Source organism: Cotesia typhae, unplaced genomic scaffold, assembly GCF_013202065.1.
Source record: "Cotesia typhae breed Kobodo isofemale line unplaced genomic scaffold, CoteBio_Ctyphae contig_22, whole genome shotgun sequence".
NCBI classification, from domain to species: domain Eukaryota; kingdom Metazoa; phylum Arthropoda; class Insecta; order Hymenoptera; family Braconidae; genus Cotesia; species Cotesia typhae.
In genome coordinates, this window is record NW_027423728.1 from 8,036,879 (window position 1) to 8,064,859 (window position 27,981).

At 25.5% G+C, this 27,981-nt stretch overlaps 5 protein-coding genes and 1 long non-coding RNA gene across 13 annotated transcripts; 3 read left to right on the top strand and 3 right to left on the bottom strand.

The window, feature by feature from the left end:
- Positions 1-1,507: 1,507 nt before the first annotated feature.
- On the bottom strand, positions 1,508-3,190 carry LOC141524324 (uncharacterized). Its single transcript, XR_012478689.1, has 3 exons — positions 2,883-3,190; positions 2,720-2,802; positions 1,508-1,934 (listed from the first exon to the last, which is right to left on the bottom strand). It is a non-coding gene; the product is annotated as an uncharacterized LOC141524324 (long non-coding RNA).
- A 334-nt stretch (positions 3,191-3,524) lies between these two features.
- LOC141524286 (glycerate kinase) lies at positions 3,525-5,972 on the top strand. Of its 2 annotated transcripts, none has more exons than XM_074238067.1 (2): positions 3,525-3,591; positions 4,314-5,972. In XM_074238067.1, exon 2 carries the CDS (start codon positions 4,345-4,347, stop codon positions 5,959-5,961), a length of 1,617 nt encoding a protein of 538 aa, XP_074094168.1. In that variant the 5' UTR covers positions 3,525-3,591; positions 4,314-4,344; the 3' UTR covers positions 5,962-5,972. The 2 variants fall into 2 exon arrangements, with proteins under 2 accessions (XP_074094168.1, XP_074094169.1); XM_074238068.1 differs by lacking the exon at positions 3,525-3,591 and having other exon boundaries at positions 4,335-4,449; positions 4,505-5,972.
- Positions 5,973-6,153: 181 nt separating this feature from the next.
- On the bottom strand, positions 6,154-10,130 carry LOC141524274 (small G protein signaling modulator 3 homolog). Its single transcript, XM_074238047.1, has 5 exons — positions 9,922-10,130; positions 8,562-9,554; positions 7,387-8,355; positions 6,956-7,116; positions 6,154-6,891 (listed from the first exon to the last, which is right to left on the bottom strand). Exons 1-5 carry the CDS (start codon positions 9,988-9,990, stop codon positions 6,699-6,701), a joined length of 2,385 nt encoding a protein of 794 aa, XP_074094148.1. The 5' UTR covers positions 9,991-10,130; the 3' UTR covers positions 6,154-6,698.
- Positions 10,131-10,464: 334 nt separating this feature from the next.
- Positions 10,465-16,016, bottom strand: Secs (Sec synthetase). 2 transcript variants are annotated; one of them, XM_074238080.1, is made up of 6 exons: positions 15,884-16,016; positions 14,448-14,695; positions 14,071-14,344; positions 13,435-13,810; positions 12,833-13,329; positions 10,465-12,457 (listed from the first exon to the last, which is right to left on the bottom strand). In XM_074238080.1, the coding sequence occupies exons 2-6, from the start codon at positions 14,559-14,561 to the stop codon at positions 12,192-12,194; spliced, it is 1,527 nt and encodes a 508-aa protein (XP_074094181.1). In that variant the 5' UTR covers positions 14,562-14,695; positions 15,884-16,016; the 3' UTR covers positions 10,465-12,191. The 2 variants fall into 2 exon arrangements, with proteins under 2 accessions (XP_074094181.1, XP_074094182.1); XM_074238081.1 differs by lacking the exon at positions 15,884-16,016 and adding an exon at positions 15,393-15,523.
- On the top strand, positions 15,683-27,968 carry Nt5b (5' nucleotidase B). Of its 6 annotated transcripts, none has more exons than XM_074238057.1 (9): positions 15,683-16,050; positions 20,680-20,783; positions 25,125-25,412; positions 25,476-25,899; positions 26,022-26,178; positions 26,286-26,526; positions 26,638-26,875; positions 26,970-27,089; positions 27,250-27,968. In XM_074238057.1, exons 1-9 carry the CDS (start codon positions 15,832-15,834, stop codon positions 27,406-27,408), a joined length of 1,950 nt encoding a protein of 649 aa, XP_074094158.1. In that variant the 5' UTR covers positions 15,683-15,831; the 3' UTR covers positions 27,409-27,968. The 6 variants fall into 6 exon arrangements, with proteins under 6 accessions (XP_074094158.1, XP_074094159.1, XP_074094161.1 ...); XM_074238058.1 differs by having other exon boundaries at positions 27,253-27,968; XM_074238060.1 differs by lacking the exon at positions 15,683-16,050 and adding an exon at positions 20,286-20,422.
- Positions 17,626-19,911, top strand: LOC141524296 (uncharacterized). The gene is made up of 8 exons (XM_074238100.1): positions 17,626-17,733; positions 17,880-18,354; positions 18,426-18,551; positions 18,627-18,738; positions 18,987-19,134; positions 19,202-19,385; positions 19,456-19,578; positions 19,655-19,911. The coding sequence occupies exons 2-8, from the start codon at positions 17,988-17,990 to the stop codon at positions 19,843-19,845; spliced, it is 1,251 nt and encodes a 416-aa protein (XP_074094201.1). The 5' UTR covers positions 17,626-17,733; positions 17,880-17,987; the 3' UTR covers positions 19,846-19,911.
- Positions 27,969-27,981: the final 13 nt, after the last annotated feature.

A 27,981-nucleotide genomic window follows, 5' to 3' on the forward strand; every position in this document is an offset into this window, starting at 1 on the left:
AAAAAATAAAAAATAAATAAAAATTTTAATAATTTTTTTGCCTTCAATAGTTAAAAAAAAATTTTGGCTCTCATTTTTTTAAATAAAATTTCTATTTTATTGTTTTTTATGTATTTTTTTTTTTAAAGCACATAAAAAAACAAACAATTAAAAAAAAAAATTAATATCAAAATTTTCTGGAAAATTTATTAATTTTTTAAAAAATTTGATAAAATTATGATCATTTTTTTTTTTTATGGATTAAAAAAAAATTAAAATTAAAGTAGTGGACTCCACTTGTAAATAATTACCTAAGTTTTTATTTTTTTTTCAACTCGGCCAGCAACTCAATACAATATTTATTATTTTGTATTAGAGAATTCATGGTACAAAGTAGTACACTTTTATTTTCACGCTTTTTTGTCTGATAAGTGATGTAAATAATCATATAGATATTAATTAATTGATTAATTAAATTAAAAAAAATGACAATTGCATTTTACATAGTATTAAAGTAGAATATTTTAATGATTTTACTTAATAATAAAAAAAAAAAAAAAAAAAAAAAATGTAACTGTAAACATTTTTGTACAACAATGTGATTTTTTAAGATAATTTATATATATATATATATATAATAAGAATGTATTTATTACATTTTTTTAAAATTAATATCAAACTGCCAGTCGACTTAGTATATTCACATGTACGTTACGCTGTAAACATTTTTCTCTTATTTATTTTATTAATTGTAATAAATAAAATGCAATTTTATTACGTTACTATTTGCTTCGTACGGCACACACATACTCATATAATATGAATACTTTCTTGTTTTTTTATAATCAAAGTAACAATTTATAAATGAAAAAACAATTTTTTTTTCACTGTTAATTAATATTGCTATGAAAATAAAATATCATTTTTCATGAGTAAATTGCACGTACTAAGAAAACAATTGTAGTAATTGAGAAAAGAGAAAAGATAACAAATACTTTAACGAAAAAAACAAAACTCATTATTTAAATAGTGAGTATAAAACAACAACTATATTTAAAATTGTAATTAAAACGCAAATATTTTTTCTTTTTATTATTTCTTTTAAATAAAAAATTGAAGAACAAAAAAAAATGCGTTATTATAAATTATAGTATTAAGATTATTCGAAACATGAAATCGTGGATGCTTATTCGAATTCTGTAAAAATAATTTGTATAATACTTGTACAAAATTAATAGAAATGAAGATATACACTTAAAAATATGTATGTATTTATTTATTATACCTTATATTAATTATCGTTTCTCTAAATTGCTGTATTAAATAATACTTTTATCAAAATTAAAAAAAATTCAAAAATCATAATTAAGAAATGACCTTGTATCTCGTAAACTATCGACATTTTTAAATATATAAGCTCATCCCGATGTTACACTCATCAAGACCTTTCATTTAAATACCCACATCATTTTTTGATATATTTATATATATTATATATTTATATATATGAAAAATATATCAAAAATGCATGTAGGTACTCAAATGAAAGCTCTCGATGAGTGTAACGTCGGGATGAGCTTATATTTAAAAAAATATCAATATTTAAGAAAGTACAGTGCAATTTAACAAAAGCCAGAATTTATCAAAAAAAAAAAAAAAAAAAAATCAAGATATTTTTAATTCTTCTTAATTTTGCAATCACCGGGTCAAATTAATTACACAGTCAACTACCAGAGATAATATATAATGCAAGGTAAATTTAATGAGTTACCTATTGACGCCAAAGCGATGAATCGGGCATTATTCATGAAGACCGGTAATTATTAACATCATCAGAATTATAATATTTAGAGTAAATATTGTATTAATAGATGAATTACACCTCAGCTGGTTGTTGTTCTATCTCGGATTAATTATACCCTTAAAAATCTCTTGTTTTTTAATAAAACCAGAATCTGAAATAAATTTATTTCTATTAATTAAATTCGTAATAATTTAAAGTAAGAGCATATTAATTTTGCAAAAGAAAATTATTTTAATAAAGTATAAAAAAAAATAGCGAGAAGTACTTTACACCCGGCTTATAATACTTTCATTTATATGTATGCTTAATTTAGTTAATAGTAGCTAAATTTAATCTCAAAAGAGAATATTAACAAATCACTTATGATATTCATTTAATTTTAATTTAAAAAAATTATTTTTCTTCCTGTATAAAATAGAATTCTTTTTTTCATTTTTTTTTTCTCACTATTTATACTTAGAATTTTATTCCATGGCCAATAATTCCGAGAATAATATTTCGCCACCACAAATGAGGCTGAAAGGAATTCATTCGCTTTAGTTACAAGAAACAGTAATAAAGTACAACACATAAGATAAAATCCGACCATAAAACAAAAATACTTTTTACCTTGGTAAGTATAAAAAATTATTAAATTGTAACTTTAATATTGAAGTTTTTTTTTTTTTAAATTCCAACGATTTAGATTATAATTACGACTCCGATAGGAGTATGCTGGTTAATATCCAGACAAATTATTAAATGACACGCCTCCTGAAGATGTCAAACAGAAATAGAGAGAAAAATTATAAAAACATATAATCAATACTCATTAATGAATTAGTAAATTCATAAAAAAAGTTTATCGGTACATTAACACAGAATAGAGAATTGATGAAACTACGAACGAGTTTATAGCGCTTAAATTTTAATGAAAAAACTTATTGCTTATCTCACGATTTGTCATGACAGGTGTGAGTCCATTTCCGTGCCCTATAATTATCCGAAGACTCATCAGCCGTTGTATTTATCATCCAACACTGAAACATTATTTCAGTTTTTATATAAATAATTACACTGTTTGTTTTAACGGTTAATGTGTTTAATAATTCATACTTACATCAAATCTTTTGTAATTTATTTTGATGACATTCCAATTTATTGATGTAGAATTTTAAATTTATTTTTAAATTATTTTTTTTTTTTAATAATTTTATCATTAAAAAAACACACTTTTTTTTTTTATTTAAAAAGATAAAATGTAATTTACTTGTAAATGTTAGATTACCATAGAAAAAAATCCATAATTTTGCATTGGAAGCTATTTAGTTTAAAAGTGACACATAATACAGTCTTGAGTATTTTAAATTCTATGAACAAGTTTAATAAATTAAATTTGTGAATACAATAACTGACGAGATACGGAAGTCGAAACTCATTTATTCAATAAGAATTTAATTTTAACAAAACTGGAGGATTAAATTTTTTTTTTTTTTTTTTTTTTTCTGGTTAGAAGTTAATTTATTTGAATTTTTTATAGACTTAATAATCATAACCTAAAGGTGGCCACTTAGCGTATTTCCGTAAACTATAAGCAACTTCAAAGCTATCGGTGATGATGTTTATTTTCAAATACTTTCAATGAAATTTGACATTTCGGGTCTATAAGTACTTAGTCAGATATTCCAAGAATCAAGTTGTTTTCTTCGGGTTTTTTTTTTTTTTTTTTTTTTTTTTTTTTAATTTAAAATTTTATCTTTTACTAAACTATTACAATCTAAAAAATTTTAAGATAAAAAAAAATTATGTCAGAAGTTAAAATAAATTTAGTGAGTATATTTTTGACAGCTGACAAATTAAATGTCACATTTTTGTTTTTAATTCACATTAATGAAGTCAGCTGACGGCTGTCAAATTTTTTTATTTTTGTAACAAATTAATTACAATTAAAAAAATTTCTAATAATTTTTTTTTAATAATTTAATTGCTATAAAATTTTTTTTGAATTTTATATTAATAAAATTATTACAAAAAAAATTCCAGAATTTAAAATTTATGGAAGCTTTATTGTGAATTTAAATCTAGCAAAACCGCCATGACAGTTCAATTTATTTTTCTCATACTCTAAGAATTTAATTGCAATCATTAGAACGCTGATATCAAGATTAAGATCTAAAAAAATTGCATAATAATATTTAGAGGAAGGAATGATCCAATTAACCTCAAAAAGTTTATGTACTTATGGTATATATTAATAAACATAATTAAATTTATGAAATCTAACAAGTGTATTAGTATTTATGCAATTGGATTATTAAAAAACTGTAATTTAAATAATTTTTTTACAAAAAAATTATGATAAAAAAGTAATTGATCATTTTTTAAATTTTTTTCATCAAAAAAATTTTATTTAAAAAATTGCACTTTTTTATTTTTTTAAATTTCTAAATGTCAATTTTTTTTTTGCACTAATTTATTTATTAAAAAAATTATTAAATATCTGCTACTTAAATTTTGATATTAAATTAATTTTAAATATTTTATTTTTTAGATTAAACAAAAATATTTTATTCCCCAAAAAAATGTCACAGCCTAAAAATAATTTCCACGAAGAAAAAAAAAATTTAAGCGAAATTTATTTCGCAGCTTTGGATTCGGTGAAACCTCACAAAATAATTTCACAAAAGGTAAAGCTAAACAATAACAATTTAATAATAAACAATGAAGTAATTTCTGTGACAGATAACGTGTACGTTGTAGGCTTTGGAAAAGCCGTAATGGGTATGGCAGTAGCTTTGGAAAAGCTACTAGGTAATCGCTTGATAAAAGGAATAGTTAGTATACCAAGAGGCTCAAAGGATAATATATTAAATAATATAGAGCCTGGTGTAATAAATTATGTAGAGAGCAGTTTCAATAATGAACCAGATAATGATACTGTGTCAGTAACCCGGGATATAATTGAGTTAGTTAAATCATTAAATGAAATTGACACTTTGATAGTTTTGATATCAGGCGGTGGTTCAGCTTTATTGTCGATGCCTAAGCCACCTGTAACTCTTGATGAAAAGCTTAGTATTTGCCGGAAATTATTCAATTCAGGAGCAGATATCAAAGAAGTTAATTCTATTAGGCAAAAATTATCGGTTGTTAAAGCCGGCGGTTTAGCTTTTATGGCTCATCCCGCTTATGTAATTGGATTAATATTATCAGATATTATTGATGATCCAATGGAATTAATTGCCAGTGGACCTACAATCAGTAATTCAATACCACCTCACGTTATTGAAAAAATATTTATAAAATACAATCTTTCAAGCCAATTGAGTGATAATTTAAAAAAAATTATTTTTTCTGATCCAATAATTCCTGAGCAAATAAATAATCACGTTAAAAATTTTATTATTGGCAACAATTCATTAGCCATTGAAAATGCAAAGCAAGAATGTACGCGCAAAGGATTAACTTCTGTAATATTATTTAACAATATTCAAGGATTGGTTGTGCAAATTAGCAGGATGTACGCTAAATTATGCAGCTTGGTGTGTAAAACTTTCAATGAATCTTCTTCAATGGAAAATTTCAACGCGTCAATTAACAATGATCCTGATCTATCATTGTTCAGCAGCAAAGCAAAAGAAATTTACCAAGCTACCAAAGCAATCGAAGGTGGATTGATTCTAATTGCAGGTGGAGAACCTTCAGTGCTGGTAGTCGGCTCGGGAAAAGGAGGAAGAAATCAAGAACTTGCTCTGAGATTTTCCCAAGATTGGTTTAAAATTTCTGATTGCAATCAAGAGTTTAATTCTTTTGATGTGATACTGTTGAGTGCTAGCACGGATGGCCAGGATGGCCCTAATGATGCTTCTGGCGCATTTGGGTATGCTGAAATCTATTCGACGGCAATCCAATTGCTGGAACTGATGAAGATAAGATTTTTAAATGAAGCTAAGGATGGAATATCAAATACTAGAGAATTGATTGAAAATATTGATGTTGGTAATGTTTTAAAAAATAATGACTCTTATAATTTTTATTCTAGGTTTAAAAAAGGCAGTGATTTGTTGAAAACTGGGCTCACTGGTACCAATGTAATGGATTTACATTTTATTTATATTAAAAAAAAATCTTTAATTCCAGAAAGTGATAAAAAAAATATTGTTTCTTTGGACAAACATAATTTTTTTACTGATTTGTAATAGTAAGTCAAATTTATATTTTATTAATAATTATTTTTATGAAAATATTCAATTTAAAAATTTTTTTTCTAATTTATAACATAAATTCCATATTTTTTAAATCTATATTGAAAAAAAAAAAAAAATAGGAGAGTGTAATTAATGAATTTAATAGTTGAAAAATTTTTTATTCACGCCATATTTATCACTTTATCTATAAGATGAAGATAAATAAAATTAATCATACAATCAAATTAATATATTATATATACATTGATTTTTTTTTTACATAATAATATTTGTTATTCAATAAGATAAAAATTCTGAATTTATTCAACAGTTTATAATAGTGATAATTTAAACTAATAAGTTAAAATACAATTTTAATTATTTATAACATTAATATTGTAAGCCAAAACTCCAAATTTCATGAAAATTTATTTTTTATTGGTGAACAATTTTATAATTTTATAAATTTGATGAAAGGACGGAAAAAATTATCTACTAAAATATTGATCTATTAAGTTAATCTGTCTATCTTTGGTTTATTAAATAAAAATCTTATTAAAAAAATCCTTTTAGGGATTGATTATCATTGTTATGGATGCGTGTGCTCTTGCAGGTACTCAAATATTTTGTTAACTAATTATTAATTAATTAATTAATCCGTAATATTTAATTAAAATATGAGAATAAAATGATGAATAAATAAACTGTGATTAAGATAAACTTCCAGAAAAAAATCTATAAATAATAACTCACAGATCCCAAGAAAAAAGGTGATGTTTAACAAGCATATCGCGAACACCATCCTTTAAGGGTTGTGATTGTTCTTTTTTTCTTGGTAATTCCCAGTCAGGATTTAAATTAAATGCAAATTGACTAAGGATTCTTAATTCGCATTTTACTTGAACCCAGCCTGGACTATTAATGTAGCTCCATGGTTGATACCTGTATAAAAATAATAATAATGAATAATAAAAAAAAATTAAATCGAAAATATTTTTTTACTTACCACTTGTGGACAATTTCAACACAAGAGCATAAAACCTCAAGCCATAAATGCAAAACTTGTTCATTTAATCCCAAACAAATTAGCGACCGGAGTTTAACATCCATTTGTGCATGAGCGTTATCGTGGGTTAAATTAACAGCCTGGACGCAGCGATAAAGTAACTTAAAAAAAAAAAAAAAAAAAAAAAATAAACAATTTTAACATAATTAAAAAATGACCTTGTATCTTGTGAATTATTGACATTTTTCAAAATATAAGCTCATCTCGATATTATACTCATCAAGACCTTTCATTTGAGTATCCACATGAATTTTTCATATATTTATATATATTATATATATGTATATATGAAAAATGCAAGTGGGTACTCAAATGAAAGCTCTTGATGAGTGTAACATCGGGATGAGCTTATATTTTTAAAAATAACAAACCTCTTCAGGCGTAAGAACCTTGCCGTCCTCATCAAGCCTGTAAGTCTTGCAAAGAATAAGTCTGCTGTAGACAGAATTGAAATCTTTCTCAACTTCCCGAGTCGAAGCTTCTTCAATAAACAGCCAGGGATGACAAGATCCCCCAAGGAAAGATGGCCGGCGCATCCCGTGCTCAAAAAAAGCCTTAACAGCCGGACAGAGACTGCCCCTTACAAGATCAGTGACTGCCTCGCTGACGGCATCATCACCAGCGCACGTGTACTGCTTGCTCCTCTCATCCAGCAACTCGACAAACTTAGCCGGAAACCAGCCGCGAAGTCCATTCAGTTCGCCTACCCAGCAATGCTCATCCTTCTGACTAATAATTGTTATTATATCATTTTTTCTGAACCCCAGTTCATCATCATCGTGTCTCTCGAAGTCCAGCAACGCTTTAGCTCGTCTGTTGCGGGTCCGTGAGACATTGACATAATTATCATGGTCCTTCGAATGGCTCTCCATGGTGTAGTCAGCAATCAGCGAGACGTTGGTTAATTTTGGATCAACATTTATAAAGTGTCTCGCTAGTTGTAAAATAGTCTCTCTTAAATCTACGAGAATTTCTGTCTGTCTTATATTCTTAGACTTAGCATCCTCTTCACTGGCGTCGCTGCCGAATAAAAATGTCTGGAGGACAGACTTGTTACGCTTCATTTGTCGCTTATTGAGGTGCTGCTTCGGTAAATTGGGTACTGCGTCAGGATTACCAACCAGGCCACCCTGATCTGCCATTAGGTACGCTAGATGCCGTCGCCTGTGAGTCTCAATAAGGACATCTGTCAAAAACCCACTGACTTCCAGCGCAATTTCAAATAATTGGTCTACATCATCAATGTCTCCTGGAATGTCAGACAGCGCGTTGAAAATTTGCGCTGAATTTTCTAGCAATTTAAGCTCTGATTCCCGGATTTTCAGCATGCCGAAGGTTACCTAGAATAAAAATTAATTTAGAAGATATTTGATAATTTTTTTAATAAATAAATTATAGCAAAAAAAATTTTTTTTTAAATTGTAAAAAATAAAAAATATTTTTAAAAAATTGCACGTGTAGTTTGTAAAATTTTCTACATGTGAAAATTTTTCTTTTAATTATTTTTCAATAAAATAAATAATAAAAATAATTTAATGTCATTCACCTGGAATAAAACTATTGAGCCGTCAAATAAAAATAAGTCCCAGATTCTGAGCAGGATTTTCATGTGAACAACTGATGCAAAGAGAGTTAGAAACCAGTGAAGAGAGATCAAACTTAATTCTATATCATGCTGAGACAAAACATGATCAATGTCAGGTAAATAATTAGTGATAAGTGTCCTAAGGACTCTTTGGTCTGCTTGAACACCCAGCAGTGTGGATGAGTAATAAGAAGCAGGCAGCAAGTCTTCGACGATGGTAGCCATCATCCAAAATGCGTCCTCTTCTTCCAACAGTAGCAGCAGAGACGCGGCCATGGTTCCCGTGCCTTGGCAATAGCCAATGTCTGGGTAGAGCCAAGCCAAGCCTCGCATTACTCGCCTCAGTCTTGGGATTCCCGTGCTGTGTAAATTGCTAAAGCAAGCATTCGCTGGCATAGTTCGCAGTAAATCTTTCTCTATTTGTTTGCTGGTCATCAACGCGTCGCTGCTCGACGCCTTTACGATGTCCTTGTAGCTCATGTCTGAGGATATTTTTTTATGCAGAGCTCCGGACATCCGCATCCAGATTCTCGGACGAAGTGAATGAGGAATTCCACGTCTTACCATCTCTCTGAGCTTGTCAGTTCTGGGCAGACGCTGGTCTGTACGGTGCCACAGAGTTTCTGGAATTTCTTGGGAACGACTGAACTCCATCAGAGTCAGCCATTTTTGTCTGTGCTGTGGATCTTCTACGAATGGCACGCCGAGGAGTTTTTTAGAACTCTGCTCCGGGCCGTCTTCTTCTTCGACTCGAAAGCCAAACTCGTCGAACCTGTAGTCTGGTTGGGAATTTGGGTCTTCCGGCTGGTTGAGCTTCGCTAGGATATCTTGCGGCCACATGGACGGTGTCAGAGCTGAAAACGGACCTCCTGGTACTGGAGATATCAGGTCTTCGCTTGATTCATTAAAATCTCCGTCGTATTCATCTTCAGATCCAAGTGCTTCAAGTTTTTTCTGTAAAAAAATTTTAAATTAATTTTTTTTGTAAAAGTTTTTAAAAAATTTTCTTAGAATTTTATGGCAATTAAATTATTATTAAAAAATTTCACATGTGAAAATTAATAAAAATTACAAGTGAAAATTTTTAGAAGCATTTTTTTATTCTAATTAATTTATTATAAAAATTTTTTAAATCAACAGCTGACTTTAAAATTATTTAAATTATTAAACTTATGCTAAATTAATTTTTTTAATAAATAAATTGTAATAAAAAAATTCCATCTTGAATTATTTTTGTAATAAATAAATTATAGCAAAAAAAAATTGACATGTAGAAATTTTTAAAAATTAATCTCATGATTGTTTTTTATTAATTACTTACATTGTGATCTTCTTTTCCAACATAACCTTCGTGATCCCTAACATTAAACAACGACTTAGCTAAATCCATTACTGTGCTAAATCTTAAACTCTCTGATAAAAATACTATGTATAATAAAGTATGTTTTTATATTTATAAAACTTTATTTTTTTAACATCGATAAAATTATTTTCATTTATTTATTTTATAATCAACAACACAAGTTTTGACTGTTTTGACAGCTGGGACGTATATTGATATTTATAAATATAAATATTATTTATTTTCCCTTACTATATACTTACTATGAAGATAATTTTTACGACCTTCACCGCTAGACGGCAGAGCTGTCAAAATAGTTAACCTACCCGGGACTTTACGAACTATTCAGGATACTGAAATCAGCTGATTCTGACATTTTTTTAATTGTCAAGTTAAAAGGTATTTAATAATTGTTTTTATAATAATTTTAGTGCTAAAAAATTATAATGTCAGTCTAGTTAAATAATTAAAAAAAAAAAAAATAATAATAACAATTAAATATTTATTTCTAATTTTCTTTATTTCTATTAAATTGTCACTCAAATTTTTGTAATTCGTTTACATGAGTTATAGCTTTAAATTTTTCCTTTATTATACTGTTACAAAGTAATCTATCTTATTGTATCATTAATTCTCAAAGGAATTAATAAATTAATAATACATGTATATCATTTTTAATGGAATGTTTCGTATGGATTATTATAGTATAATTTTTTTTTTGTCACTTATAAAAAAAGTAAACTTTATCAAGCTTCAATCTAGGCCACTAATCTATTAAAATTTTATACGAGCATAACTTTTTGATACAAATGTTTAATTATTTATTTATTTGATTTATTAAATAAATTATTTAAATATTTCAATAATTAGTCGCAAAATAAAAATATCCGCTTAAACAAAGAGCTTTATAATATTATTGACGATTCAAAATGAAAATTCAATAATATAACAAGTATTTTATTTACATAGGAGTACATCGCATTTATTTAATAATTTATATTATTTTTATTATTGTATATAATTAATTAATTATTATTAATTGTCTCGTAGGCATTATAAACTCTGTTTACCAATTTATTTTACTCCATTGAATAATTGAAAACTTTGTTAAATTTTTTTCAATGTCAAGCCACTTCTATAAATAAATAAATCAAAAATTTAATTTAAAAAAATTTGACAATAATTAATGAAAAAAAAAAATTTAACATTTTAAATGACAATTAATTAAACTAAATATTGAATTAAAAATTTTAATGCACAAAATAATTAATTATTAAAGTGTAAAGCTATATATTTATTTAAATAAATATTAAATTCACTAACTAATATAATTAATAACGATCCTAAACTCTCATCAAGGCGCCAGGCCTTCGTTCTGTGAGCTGTAACATTCTTTTTCATATTTTATTCTCTAAATTCATGCAATTACTTAACTTTATTATTTTTTTTTTTAACTATTATTTTCTATAATTTAGTCCATCAAATCTAGTTGCAATATTTAATCACTTAGTCTAATTTATTTTCTATTAAATACTGAGAGTTTATTATCCGTTTCTACCTACGCTGTTTTAATTCTCTTCATATATTTTATTATCAAGCGCTTGGGTGAAAATATGAAGTAAAAAAAATTATACTAACTATAATTTATATAATAAAGCCTCAATTTTTTTTTTTTTTTTTTTTATTCAATTTGCTATCGCCAAATTATTTTAATTTTGTATATTCAGTTATTGATACCGTAAAATCTATTTTTTATATATTTATATTGTATAAATAAAGTAATGGTGTTTAAATATTTATTTTAAAAATTTCTAAATTACTATTTAAGTCATTCTTACCAATTTTTTTTTGTAAATTCATTCAAATAGATATTTTGTATTTTAATTATAATTAATTTTAATTTTTTTCCCTTACAAAAAAAAAAATTAATTGAAAAAAAAAAAAAAAAAAAAAAAAAAAGTTTTTTTAATAAAATAATTTTATAAATTTAACCAATAAATTCGTATAGTGATTGATTTTAAATCGATTGTAAAGAGAAAAAATGCGTCCAGCGCTTTTTTTTTTCTTACATAATTTTTTATCGCAATAACACACTTGTTTTTATTTTTTAATATTTATCTATATGTCAACGCAATTGAGCAGGCATATCAGCACATGTATAATTTTTATACAATTAATCTGAAGCAAAATTTTGCTTATAAATTCATATTAATGTGTTGATTCGACTGTCCAGTTGCGTTGACTACGGTTCATTTGCGCAAAGAATCTTTACTACTAGCTCGGCTAGTAGAGGCGGTGCTGGATTCACCTGGACCACCGGGATTTCCCGTATCGCCGTTAATACTTGAGCCTGCTAATGAAGCTGTTGGAGTTACTGGTGCTGATCGCCGTCGGACTTTAGTCAAAGCTTTGTCCAATCGCTGTACAAACGCATCTACATCACTGCGTTTCATTCCTAGAGCAGCGGCTGCTGTTAAATATGGGATTGGATAATTGCTATTGTGTGCTCCCCAGCCTGAAAAATAAAATTTTTTTAATAAAAAATAAAATACAATTTTTTAAATAAAAAATTTCTGTTAAATTGCACTGTACTTTTTTAAATATTAATGTTTTTAAAAATATAAGCTCATCCCGATGTTACACTCATCAAGAGCTTTCATTTGAGTACCCACTTGCATTTTTGATATATTTTTCATATATACATATATATAATATATATAAATATATGAAATATATGAAAAATTCATGTGGGTATTCAAATGAAAGATCTTGATGAGTGTAATTTCGGGGTGAGCTTATATCTTTAAAAATGTCAATAGTTCACAAGACACAAGGTCATTTCTTAATTATATTAAAAAAAAAAAAAAAATTTAATAATTTAATTACCGACCTTCAAATTTATGTGAAACAATATTTTTAACATCAGTAGTAGTAATTACTCTTGAACCGCTAACATTTCTAAGAAATAACATGGATCCAAGCATAGTAACTTGTTTATGATCATGCTGATGACTGAGACACTGCAAAGTCATTCCCATGGATATAGGGTTGCCTTTGGTGTCTAATAATCTTTCACCGTGTCTGGTAGCAACTTTACCCAGTTCTTCTTTCAAGTATGCATACATTTCTTTCCGCTGAGCAATCAACTGCTTATATCCAGCCATTCCTAGGCCCAGAAGTGTAATCATTACGTCCATAGTAGAACTAGCGTTTGCACGACCTGGATACATCTTTGAAATTCGGTCGAGAAGATTTTTATCAAATGAACCAATAATAGCGCCTCCGACAGGAACGAGAAAATTTTTATCGGTGCTCTGAACGAAGGCATCAACTCGTCCCTTTCTCGAGGCTTCTTGAATTAAATGCATACATCTAGTACTCTGTAATCTAATTAATACATAAAATTTTTTTTTATCTATCATAAATATCAAAAATATTTAATTAAAAAATTATTATTTTTTTTTTAGAAAATTTACTAGTTGAAATGCATACCCATAAGCATTGTTGACCAAATGAGGAATATTATATTGCGTGCACAGCGCAGCAATCAAATCAACTGAATCGCAAGAACGAGGAGCGAAGCAGCTGGTAGTTGAAAGAACACAAGCAATACTCTCTCCATAGGCAGCCATCTGTGATTCGAGTCTCTGCAGATCAGTTTTCAATTCATCTCCCACAATCAGCATCTCAATAACAATCGGCTCCAGTCCAGCTGTTATTATAGACTTAAAGCTTGACTTTTGATCGATTCTGGGCCAGAGAACGTACTTGGCTCGTGGTCTGTCCAGTTTTAAAGTCAACATGCAGAGTACCAAGCTCATACCCGTTGCCATCGGTGATAAGAAACATCCAGCGATACTTTTAACACCTGAAAAAAATTATTTTTTATTTTTTATCTTAGCTTAAATGTATAGCAATACATTAAATTTATAATACAGAATTTAACGGACGTCTGACAATTTTTGAAATCAATTATTGTGAAAAAAATATTTTTTTAAATTAACACTTGTAATTTTGTAAAATTTTTATGTGTCCAATTTTTTTTCGTTATAATTTAATTGATATGAAAATCTAAAAAATTTTTGGATGTCTGTTAAATTCAGTATCATTTTAATTTAATTATTTTACCCATATATCGCATCACTTCTAATACTAATGCATTTGATAATTTATACATTAAACTACTTCCGGCAGCTTTTGGTTGGACTTCTTCAAGATCTCCGGATCTGCCGATTCCATGGCCCATGCGAAAATGCCGTCGAGCTACAATACTTGATATTATTCGTGATTCGCGCTCACCAACACTGCAATTCAGTGGAAAATTATTGCTGTCCATTTGTGATAGATCCGAAAGAAATGCTTCGATTGTTGCATCGTCCCATCCTTCTTCTGGCCATTTTCGCTGTTGGAATAATTTTTAAAATTAATTTTTTATAAATAATAATGAAGAAAAAAATTTTAAATAAATAATTTTGAAGAAAAAAAAAAAATTAATTGATACTTACATGTTCAATAAAACTTCTTATAAGATTCTCCCTCGTTTTCTTCGCATTTAATCCTTGTTGTACATAAGTTGATGGTATAAGTTTTTCAGCCAAACTGAACGCTTGATTGTTCATTCTTTAAAATTTTTTTTTTTTTTTTAGATTACTTAAATTATTTATTGATCACTTGTTGCTTTAATAGACCATATTTTCAAGTACTTATGATAATCTAACGATGAACATCCTTCTTCTTTATTTTGATTTTCAATCTAATAATAAGTATTTATTATTTTTTTTTTAATTACTTACTAATGTGCTTGTGGTATAAATTATAATAAATAAAAAAAAAAAAAATAACTCAGTTGCATTGTGAATAATAAATATTTATTGTGAAATTAATAAAATAAAGTACATAACAATACTTAAAAAAATTAAGTATAAAAATTAATAAATGTGCGTAATAATAAAATCTTAAAATTAATTAAATTATAAACTAAATAAAAATATGAATTGTGTTGGAGTAATTTTTAATTATTTTTCTATAGTAATTAAAAATGAAACTTTGTAACAGATATTTGAGAAAATTTTATCAGTCTTAATAATTATATATTATTAAAACAAAAACATTTAATTTTACTCTAAAAAAAAAAAAAAAAAAAAAAAAATAATCTGTTTCATTTTTAAAAATCAACAAGGGGTAGGGCTTTATTTGTAAAAATTATTTCAAAATATCAAAAACTTTTAAATAAAATAAATTTTTAAATTAACAAACATAAAATATCAATATTTATAATTATGATGTTAAATTAAAGATTTAATAACTCCAAAAATTTTAATTATATTTACACAAATAATTTCTGACATAAAAATCCGATATTTTATAAAAAAAAATAAATTTTCACTGAAAAGAAAATAATAATTTATATTTTTTTTTTGTCACTCATTAGATTCAATTGGACATAATACCTTGTCGCACTGTCTTTAGGTTATGTGATACCCGAGGTCACTTAATGAGATTAATTTTACGCAATATACAGAAGCGCGGATGAACGTAATTGCTTAAACACTGTTGAGGGGCGTCGGGAAAAACAAACAGTTCGTTAAATAAAAAATAAAAAAAGGCCGTAGCTTCCGCAATAGATTAAAAGTTAACTCAATATTACGTTATTATTTTATTTATACAGTATTATTACTAACGTGTTGTATTATTGTGTTGGTCTCTCACATACATAGAATAAAAATTCGATCTATCATATATACCACTAGGTTGTTTTTATTATTTTTAACTCACTACACTAGCTCTGCTCTTATCTTTCTTTTGTTATTATTTATTTTTTTCTATTTAATAAATTAACTAATCTCGATTTAATATCAATAATAAATACAAATACGTGGAAACTCTAAAATGAAAGGATCGACGTTTGTTATTCGTGGTATAACGAAATTTCGCGTATTACCTTGGTGCTCATACGTTCCAGAGGCCAAGAACTACCATCAACGCCGAACAACACAATATACGGCGCCACGGACTTACTCCTCGGTCGCTGTCATCGATGAAAAATCCGAGCACACGCCAACAGCCAATTCCAAACGTCCTTTTATTCGTCCCTCAATAATCCGACAGGTGCTCATTCCTATTTATATATATAATTTTCAATTTTTAGTATGATTTAAGAGTGTAATAGATTTTATTAATTAATGGTTGACATTTTTTTCTTATCTTTAAACTTCCATTGATTTTTTTATAAGTGTGAATTTAGCTGACAGCTGATTTTTTTAAATTAAGTTCAAGTTTTATTTTAAACTTTATTGCAGGAAAAAAACTCTGAAAAATTTTATAAAACTTCTGAGTGCATTTTTTTATAAATAATTATTTTATAAAAATTAATTTAATCATTTTAAAAATTTTAAACAAATAAATTATAGCCAAAAAAAAAATTGACATCTAGAAATTTAAAAAAATAAAAAATGCAATTTTTTGGAACAAACCTTTGTGTTAAATAAAATTAAATAATTCTCAAGTGACAGCTAACCTGAATACCATAATCATAATAGGACTAATCAACTTTTTTTTTCCTGTCACTTTGTTACTGCGTTGAAATTTTATTAAATCTTGATTATAAACACAAAACTGCGCGTGTATTTAAAACATATGATCCTCGAATTAAAACTATCTGACCTCTGGTGTTTAGAAATTAAACGTCATTTTAATAAACATACTTTATTGTCATAATACTGAAGTTAGCAGTCAGCTGTCAATTTTAAAAATTTTTTTAACCAATAAATTGGAGCAAAAAAAAATTATTAAAAAAATGGACTTGTAGAAATTTTAACAAATTAAAAATGCAATTTTTTAAAAATAATTTTTTTGTTAAAGAAAATTAAAAAATTATCAAGTGACAGCTAATTTAAATGTCATTCAACTTCAGTGTTATTTATTGTCAACAAATAAATTTTCATGATAAATAAACAACAAAGTGGCTCATCAAAGAAGACAATAATTTTACAAGAAAAAAATAATCCAGTGTTTTTTAAAGTGAAAAGTTTTTAAAATATTAATTTTAAAGTGTTTTATAATTTTTTTAAGTTTTAATTATTCATTTTTTATTTATCACAGCTGATAGTTTATATTTACACAGAGAATGTAAAACTGACTGCCAAAAATTTTTAATTACTTCAACTATCCAAGAAGACAAACTAATTATTCAATGAGAATTAGTAAATCATTAATATATAAAATAAGAATAAGAATAATAAATATATTACATGTACTTGTAATAAATTATCGTTGAATTATTATTCCCGGTCCGTAGACTTACACAATTTATAAAATTTATTTTACATGTATAATTATAATTAATTAAAAATTTTAATTAAAAATGATTTGTAGACTAGCATAATTAATTTTAAATTATCCTTAAAATAATTTTAATTAAGATATTTGATTTAATTATAATTTTAACTTAAATATTATTTTATACATTATGAAAAAATATTATTAAAAAAAAAAAAAAAAGAATTACAATATTAAGTATTGTTCTGATGAAAAAGAAGAAATAGGCCAATGACCTAACAAAAATAATTTTTCACTCTAAATTATGTCCACATTTAAATTTGTCAAATGTTGCTCAATCATTAATTAGTTAATCATCAAGAGATTTTTTTAACTGTGGCCAAGTACCTTTTAAATTCTTTCGTCGTAATTTAAACAATAATTATTTCCACTAAGTTCAAAATTAATCCATAGTTTTTCACAAAAACAATTGACACAATTTAAACAATAAGTGATTGTGTCATGTGATTAAAAGTAAGTCACTTAAAAAAATTATTTTTCTTTAATTCACTAGAAGATTATTTTTAGTAAACAGTTATTTATACTTTACTAATTATTATTATTATTATTATTATTATTATTATTATAAGAGAATAATTAATTAAAAATTTATTTTTCAGAATTTCGCGTTGCTAATGAATTAAAAAAAAGCAATTACGTAAGTACATTCCGTAGATCTCTGTACACGTAAGTTTAAAATAAAATAATAAATTAAATTAAGATCCAAGATGTTCCCGGTGGAGATTTGGGAAATAATTTTGCAAAAAATTCCTGATCCATCTCCACTGATGGTCCTTCAAGAAGTTTGTTCAACTTGGTACTGCATTATTGAAAAAATAATAAAAAACTTCAATTGGAAGCGAACGTGCATGCACGAAATAGGACGCAGCCACGTTCATGATATCATGATAAAAGCATTTCCTTCACACTGTCTTGATGATTATCCAGTAATTATTGATGAAGAAATTTGGAGAGGAACTTTTTATTCTTTTTCTAAATGGATTATGATTTTGCAAGCCGAAGCGGTGTTGACAAAAATTCATGTTTCTGAAAAATTTAAAGAAAATGAATTTATTACATGCACAGCCGCGTCAAGTAAAAAAAAATTTATTTACTTATTTAAATTATTTCTTTTATCACTTAATAATATTTTTTTTTTTTTTCAGGTGATAATGTTGCAGTTGGGACTGATTCAGGATCTATATATTTTTATAATATTTTTAATGTAAATGAACCGTCTTTTACAGCAACCCACGGTGAACCTATTGATCAAATTGAATTTTGGTATAATGGTACTAATAAATTTTATCAATTAATATTTATTAAAAAATTTTTTTATAACTTGAAATTTTTTATTGATTTTTTAGACCAAGAAGAAATACTAGTTGTTTCAAGATCTAAAAATAATTCAGTTAAATTTTGGAACGTGACTGCTAAAAAACAATTAGAGTCTTCTATTTCTTCAGCTCAATCTATTTGGTATAATTTATTTATTTTATTAATTTTTTAATTTTATTTAATAAAAAAATTTTTCTTAAAAAAATTGGATTTTTTATTTTTTTTAATTTCTAGTTGTCAATTTTTATTTAAAAAATTTTTTTTTGCCATAATTTATTTGTTACAAAATTAAAAAAATGATTAATTATGTGCTACATTAATTTTCATAATTTATTTAAATTAATCTATTAAAATTGAAGTGAAAAAAAATTAATTGAATTTATTTTTAGTCCTGGATCAATGAATAATTGTTATTCACAAAATGAAGAAACAATTTATGAACATTCATGCTCACTGGGTGTAATTATCTCTAAAAAAAATTTACAATTTGATTTAGGCGACGCAACTGCTATTGGAATTTATTTACGGAATGCACGGGTAAATATTAAATATTTTATTGTAAGAATTAATTTTAGATATTTATAAAATTTTGATATTTTTTCAGCCTTTACTGCTATCTTATAAAAACAACAGTGAGTTAAAATTGTTTCTCAGACAAGATATGGCTTATGGATTGTCAAGTAAATCCGAGAGAGTATTAAAATCATACATAATTCCAGATGATTCATCCTTATCTCTCAGAATTAAATTTTATGTAACGTATTACAACGCGATTATTTTTATTATCGGTAAATAACCTTTTTATTTTTTATCACAATAAATTTTATTGAAGTAATTATATTTTTATAAATATTTTAGGAAAATATTTATTCATTAGTTTTTCTTATGACTACAATATATATGACATATTTTCATACCTTGGGGGGTGTGTAACGTCTGTCATTACTCATGGACATATTTTATTTTTTGGTTTAGATTCAGGTTTTTATTTAATTTAATTGTATTTTATAAAATTATTTAAAATTGATAATTACTTTTATTTAATTTTTTTTTTTAGGAGTAATTCATATAATTTATGCTCCTACTGCTGATTGTTTGCTGCATCTTAATTTTGATAATGTCAAATCAAAAAGTATTAGAATTTCAAATGACGAACCTATTATTTCCATGAACATTGCTGAGGCTGAAAAAGATCCATATATTTTCGTAGCGACGAAAACAAAAAATTATATTGTTAATTTTATATAATTGATAATTTTTTTTATTATAATTAATTAGTAAGCAGTTATTACAATTGTATATGAAAAGTAATTAATATTTTTAAAATAAAGAATCACTTAATAAAAATTTTTTATTTAAGTAAAAAATAAAATTTATGACACGTGTCACTAATTAACAGACATTCAAAAAATTTATTATTAATTTAAAACAATTAAATTATTATCAAAATAATTTAATAAAAATTCTACATGTAATCATTTTTTTGTGGTTGGTTTGTTATAAACATTTTTAAAAAAGTGACAGCTGTCAGCTAACTTCAGTATAATTAAAATTTTTAGCGGTAAAATTTAAAACAAAAATTTTTTGACATTTCTCACAGGTGGCGTAATTGTGGTGGCTAACTGCCGAGTCACTTTTTCGCGTTTCCAATTGTTCCGATGACAATTGACAATTCTCAATTCAGTTTTTATTTTTATTTCACACACTCACATTTTTTATATCGCTGGACTCTTTATTATAACAGTTTATCATACCAAATTGAATAAGCGGCTAATTCATCGGTTTTTAAAGATTTTGTATTTATTTTCTGCCTTTAATAACATAGGTATGGATCAATTATTTTATTTTATTTTATTTTATTTTTTTTTTTTTTTTTTAACAGGAGTAAAATGAAATTTTATAAAAAAAAAAAAATAATTGAATGAATGTTCGTTGTTTTTTGGAGCTAAATATGGTTAAGTGAATTTTTTTTTTTTTGTAAAATCATAGTATTTATTTATTTTTATTTTAATCCACAATGGCAGAAGCAGAAAATTGAAAAAACTGTCAGTGATGTTTTATTTTTTTTTTTTTTTCTTTCAGTTAATTATGGATCTGGAAAATTGCAACTCACGAGACAATGACGGCTCTTCGCATCATGAAGATCCTAGTGGACACAAAAAGTGGTACCGACAAGCCAGCCAAAGGTTTGTATAAGAATTTTATATAAAAATTAATTTAGCAGATATTTGATCATTTTTAGAAGTTTTTAAAGAAATAAATTAAATTAAAAAATGCTAACTTTAATGTCATGAATTTTATTTACACTTTTGGAGTAAAATTATAATGACATTTAAATTAGCAAACATAATTAATAATTAATAATTAGAAAAATTTAACTAAGAGTTTTATTTTTATATGATTTTTTTTTTTTTTTAATTTTCTTTATATTAATTTGTTTTTTTTTAAAAACTCTAAAAAATTGTCAGATGTTTGTTAATTTTAATGTCATAATTATTGATGACACAAAAGCATAACTGTTTTACAAATAAATATGTTATTCATTAAAATTGACAAAGTAATTTTAAAAAACAAGTGACATTAAATTATTTTACTCCATTCTTATGGTAACGATTTTTGTTTCATCACTAAAACATTTAAATTTATGAATGTCATTGACGAAATATTTATCGTAAAATATACTAAATTTTTATCAAAACAATATGTTACAACATGAAAGGAATTTTTTGTAAAACCAAAATTTTAAACAATAGATAAGTACATTAAATTATTATTAAAAAAAAAAAAATGAGTGTCAACTTGACCTTAGATGAAGAAAAGATTATTGCAACAATTTCTGGATTGTTTTTTTCAAAGATAAATTGATAAATCTAAAAATATTTACAAGAATTGACAACATCACTCCGATTGTTTTACAAATGCTTATTATCGTATTTATTTTTATTCAACATTATTTTCTGTTTTTCTTAAATTGTTATTGCGACACTTGTACGCACGAGTTATTAAAGTATCGTGCATAACAGTTAGTGCATCAACATTTTGATAATATATTTTTTTACATTTTAATTTTTTTAGTTATCACATAAAAACAAAAAATAAAAGTCTAATTTTTTTTCATTTTTGCGTAGGGGTTCCGGATAAAGAGAAATTTCTTTAAGAAAGAGAAATTTTAATTATTAACTTGATAATTAAGTCAATCATAATATTAATTTATTTTGTTAATATTAGCTTGACAAAAAAAATTAATGAAAGAAGAAATCAAAAAGAAAGAATCCTGATTCTAAAAAAATTAAATTTACTCCAAAAAAATATTTAATTTTATTTGAAAAAAATTAAATTAAATTTGCCATTATACTGTTGTATTAAAACTCACAAAAATTATTATTATGAGGTCAGTAACAGCACGAAGACTTTCATTTGGAAAACATACTTTGTTCCACTTAACATGAGCATCAGGCCACGTATAAAAATATTTTTTAATGATAAAATTAATGCGTGTGATGACCTTTTAGTGATTGCGTCTTATCTGTCTGTTTCGTTTTGCTGTATTGATACACACTTTTATACGAAAGATGTATATATTTATTTATTCTTAGTATCACCAAGAAAAATATCATTCCAGTGGCGACGCGCCAATAACACGGTCGACATTACATTTTATATTTTTACAAACAATATTGTTTTAATTATTTTACTCAATTGATCTTGAGAAAACTATTTTTCAACTCTTTACAGTGTGTAAATATTTATTATTCGTGTTCAATAATAAATATATGAAAATAAGTGATATAACTACTTGAAGAGTAAAAATTTAAACAGTTTTATTGTATTTAAATTAATTTATAATTTCAGTCTATTCTAAAGTTGTTCGAGAATAGAATTTATTAATATCTAAATTAGAGTACTGAGTAATGGAGAACATGAGTAGCGGTATAGAACAAAAGTACGGTCCCAGTGTTCTCGACAATGTACATGCCAGTGATGAACGTTTTAATAAAAATGACAGAGACGAACAAGACTTTGTTAGTTGGGGTGATGGGGCCCGTAATCCTTACAAACGTGAACTTGGTCACAGGTAATAAAATTTTATAATTGGTTTAATATTTTTTAATTAAATTTTTTATTTTTTTTTTTTTATTTTTTTTTTTCATAAAAATGAAATTAATTTAAAAAAAAAATTTTTTTTTAATTTTTACTTTAAATTTAATGGAAGATTTTTTTTACTATTAATTAAAAATATTTTTTAATATTAAAAATTTAATGTAAAAATTGAAAAAAAAAATTTTAACGTAAAACTCTTGAAGAAAATCAATTTCTATCAATGCCAAGAGTTTTAGATGAATTTAAAATTTTTTAAAAACTGCACAAGGTTAAAAACATGGAAGAAGGAAATGATATTTCTCCAGATGTTTATTATTTTGGCGTAAATCCAATATAAAAATCACGAACGATTGCACACGATTCTTTGATATTTTTAAAAAATATGTAATTTTTATTAATTAATCATCATACCTTAAGGATTTATAGTTTTAGACTTGCAATCAATACATTGAAGACAAAATGTAATTTTTTATATTTATCTTCTTTAATTAAATCGCTCATTCATGTATATTAATGAATTATTCAACATTTAAATGTCAATCACGTCCGTAATTAAATTAATGCTAATATCGATCTTAGAACGTTTATAATTAAAATGAAATCCGTCGCTTATTTTTCAGAGCACCAACGAGTTTTTATAAACTAATAAACAAAGTATAAATATAAAATATAATTAAACATTAAGTGCGATACTTATCACGTGAGTAAATTCTTTTGACCTTACACGATTTAATTGGTTTTCACAAGAATTTCGTGTGTCTATCATTAAACTTAATATACTTCGAAACCAGAAATATCTCACAAGGTTGATGGTAGAAAAAGCTTAGAATTATTGCCAATTCGAGAATTAATACTTAAGATTTATTTTATAGATTTATATTTAATTTATAAGAATTTTTTTGTTAAAAATTTTTAGTAGTTTAGAAACAGACAGATTTATATATTTAATATCTATTAAATTTAAGTGAAAATTAAATATTTAAAAATTTTTATGGCAATTTTTACTCATAAAAATTTTTATTCATAATTTTTTTACAAAAACTGTTTAATAATTTTGTACATAAAAATTTCTGTAAATTTATGCATAAAAAATTTTTATAAGTTCTTATTCAAAATTTTTGTTAAAAAATTTGTTTACTAATTTTATACATAAAAATTTCTGTAAATTTTGTACATAAATAATTTTTCTGTCAATTTTTCTAAAGAAAAATTGTTTATAAATTTTAATTTAAAATTTTTGTTACAAAAACTATTTGATAATTCTTATTGGATTAAAAATTAATTTAACAAACAAAATTTATGTGACAAGTCATAGACATAAAAAAATTAATTGCAAATAATTACTTAAATCTAATGCCATACTTAAAGCGATAATATCGTCAAACAAAAGAAAACCGGTTAAAATTCTGTTGTGTTAATATTAATGTTTGTCTTTAATGACTCATTAAAATTTTTCTACATAATTCGATGTGTAAATAATCGAAAGATTTATCAGCAATGTTTTATATTAATAAAATGAATTTTCAACAGTAAGACAGAGCACTTGAAACTCGTTCTCCCTCTCATAAAATTGATGATGATTTCCTGCGATTAGTTGCAAGTATAACTCATCGACTCCCCACGTCTAGGATAACTTTCATTTCATTTATTAAGACCAGTCGTACGCGCGAAGCAATTCATATCAGTAGAGACTAGAACCGGTGCTAGTAAACTTCACTTTATATTTTACATTTTACTTTTTTTATTTTATTTTATTTATTGTTATAATTCATTTTATTAACTCACATGTTGATAGTCTTATCTTCTGTTTTCAATAATTATTTCATCACATGTAATTTTGTGGATGAATAAAATAAGTATTTATTGTAAAGATTCGAGATAATTCTTATCTGTTAAATCAATAAATTATTTATTTTTTTGCGGTAACATAAAAAAATATTTTTTTAATTAAGTACATTAATTATGAAGGTGCTAAATATAGTATCTAAACGTTCTGTTCCTAATGAGTAAGTTTTTTTATTTTTTTATTGTTTCGCAAAAATTAATTATAAACTTTTAAATTATATAAAAAAATTTTTTTTTAATTTATTAAATAATTTGGAGTGTAATTTTTTTGTAAAAAAAATTTCAATTAAATTGTTAAATTGAAAATTTTTATTTTAATTAATTTGATTTATAAAAATATATTTAGACATTAAAAAAGTATTTTCCCAAACAATAATCAGATAAACGGTTTATTGAAGTTCCGGTTAGACTGACTTATATGAATTGATTATCTAAAATAGAGATTATATCTGTGTATCATAAATAATTCATGCCTAGACATAAATTTATTGCTAAATTGAAGCTGTAAATATATTTTAATTTATTCAATATCATTAATCAATTTAATTATTTATTTATTTTTTTTTTTTTTTTTTTTTCAGAATTTTCGTCAACAGAAGTCTCCATTTAGAGAACATTAAATTCTATGGATTCGATATGGACTATACTCTAGCGGAGTATAAATCACCTCAATACGAGCAATTGGGTTTTGACTTACTCAAAGAGCGCCTAATTTCCCTGGGCTACCCGCAAGAGATACGTGCTTTTGAATATGATCCGAGTTTTCCAGTTCGAGGATTATGGTTTGATACACTCTACGGTAATCTTCTGAAAGTAGATGCTTATGGAAATATCCTTGTTTGCGTTCATGGCTTTGAATTTCTAAAGCAGTAAGTAATTTATTTAGTACTAAATTATTTTTTAATTTTTATTAATTAAAAAATTTTTTTTAGCTCTCAAGTATACGAATTGTATCCGAATAAATTTCTCCAGCTAGACGAATCACGTGTTTACGTGTTGAACACCTTATTTAATTTACCAGAAACCTACTTGCTAGCGTGTCTCATAGATTTTTTTACCAATTCGCCCCAGTTCTCGCGTGAGAAAACGGGGGTAAAAGAGGGTGAGCTTACAATGAGTTTCAAGAGTATTTTTCAAGATGTCAGGAATGCTGTTGATTGGATACATATTCAAGGAGATCTAAAATCAAAAACTATTGAAAATCTTGATGAGTATGTTAAAAAGGATGAAAGATTGCCAATGTTTTTAACCAGGATACGCGAAAGTGGCGCTAAAGTTTTTCTTCTTACAAACAGTGACTATAATTTTACTAATAAAATTATGACTTATTTATTTGATTTTCCACATGGTGCAAGGGTATGTTATAAACCAGAATTATTATTATAATTTATAATAATAAATTTTTTCAATTAAGAAAATTCTAAAAATTTAATAAGTAAATTAATTTATAAATTAATAATATTTAAATTACATTATAGCCCCACGAACCTCACAGAGACTGGAAAACTTATTTCGATACTATAGTAGTTGACGCTAACAAGCCATTATTTTTTGGTGAAGGCACTATTTTACGCCAAGTAAATACAAAAACTGGCGCGTTAAAGTTAGGAACCCACAAAGGACCACTTCACACTGGTAATAACCATTTTTAATCTAACACAATAAATTATCTCAATATTTACTCAACAAGGTTTTATCTAATCCATAATTCATAAATTAATTCAATGGTTTTTTATTTATAGGTGAAGTCTATTCAGGTGGATCGTGCGACGTTTTTACTGAAATGATCGGAGCTAAGGGAAAAGACGTTCTCTACATCGGAGATCACATTTTCGGTGATATTTTAAAGAGTAAAAAAATCCGCGGTTGGAGAACTTTTCTCATTGTCCCAGAATTGGTTCAAGAATTACACGTTTGGACTGATAAATGTCAATTATTCGCAGAATTACAAAACCTTGATGTTATGCTCGGAGAAATGTACAAGTATGTGTTATTTATATTTTAAAAATTAAATTATCATTGTTATTTATTATTTAATTCATTTTTCAATAATAATCATTGATTATTTTATTTTTTCGTTTTATATTATCGTAGAAATTTAGACAGTAGTACTAATGAAAAGCCTGATATTTCAAAACTACGGGCTTCTATTAGAGATGTTACGCACAAAATGGATTTGGCTTATGGTATGATGGGCTCATTGTTCAGAAGTGGAAGTAGACAAACATTTTTCAGCAGCCAAGTTGTCAGATATGCTGACCTTTATGCAGCGACCTTTCTTAATCTTATCTATTATCCGTTCTCATACATGTTTCGTGCGCCGGCAATGCTAGTAAGTCTATTTTATTTATTATTTTTTTTTTTTTTATAGATCACTTTAATCTCTTTGTGTTTGAATTACGAATTAATTTTAAATTTTAAATTAGATGCCACATGAAAGCACCGTTGCTCACGAGCAACGCTTTGTTATGGAAACTCCAATGATCAGTAGATCCCGGACATTTAAACTCAACGATGAAGATGAGGAACAACACACTATTATGGCTGTAAATATTTATTTTTATTTTATTTATTTTATTTATTTTATTTACTTTCCAAAAAAATTTGTACAAAAAAAAAATTCTTTATATTCAGATTTATTAAAATTAATAATATTTTTTTTTTTCAGTTTTAAATATTTTATTTTATTTTTTATTTTTTTTTCAGAAGTCTTTAGAAACAGAAATCAATCCGATTCCGCATGCCAGACCAGAAACACCTCGCAACGTCACTCACACACACGATGAAGATTGTAGTGACGAGGACAGTGACTCTCAAAAACAAAATCCGTCAAAATCATCAAAAAAAATTGATAGTAATTCATAAAAAAAAATAAATTTACGAACTATACATCATTTTTGAAGTATCTACTTGTTTGAGCTGTAAAATTCTCGGACATACTTTTGTAGAGGCACAATCAGAGACTGAAGTAGCTAAAATTAAGTTATAGTTAGTTTAAATAATGTTAAATTGATTATTTATCAATTTTTAAAACTAAAATTCGCGTTTTAATTGTCTAGCTTTTCTTTTTATTAATATTAACTGACTATTTTATTAACACTGGTTATTAAACACTGTAAATATCTTGTTGTTAACTATCATCATTTAAAATACAACGAACTTTATAGTTTTTGTTAGCAGAAAAATGTTGAGATTTAAAAGGTGCCTAATAATTATTATAATCAAGGTATTTATTCTTTATTTCAGTCAAATTTATTGTTGAAATTATTTTTTCTTAATTTTAACATTTCAAGACAATACTTACAATGTTGGTCAACTACCTGTAACAGTTAATTAGATCACCAATTGTTTTATAAATTATAATACATACTATTTTATGTAAATATATGGAATTTAAAAATTGATTGAGTAAATATTAAAAAACATTTTTTCTTTTTT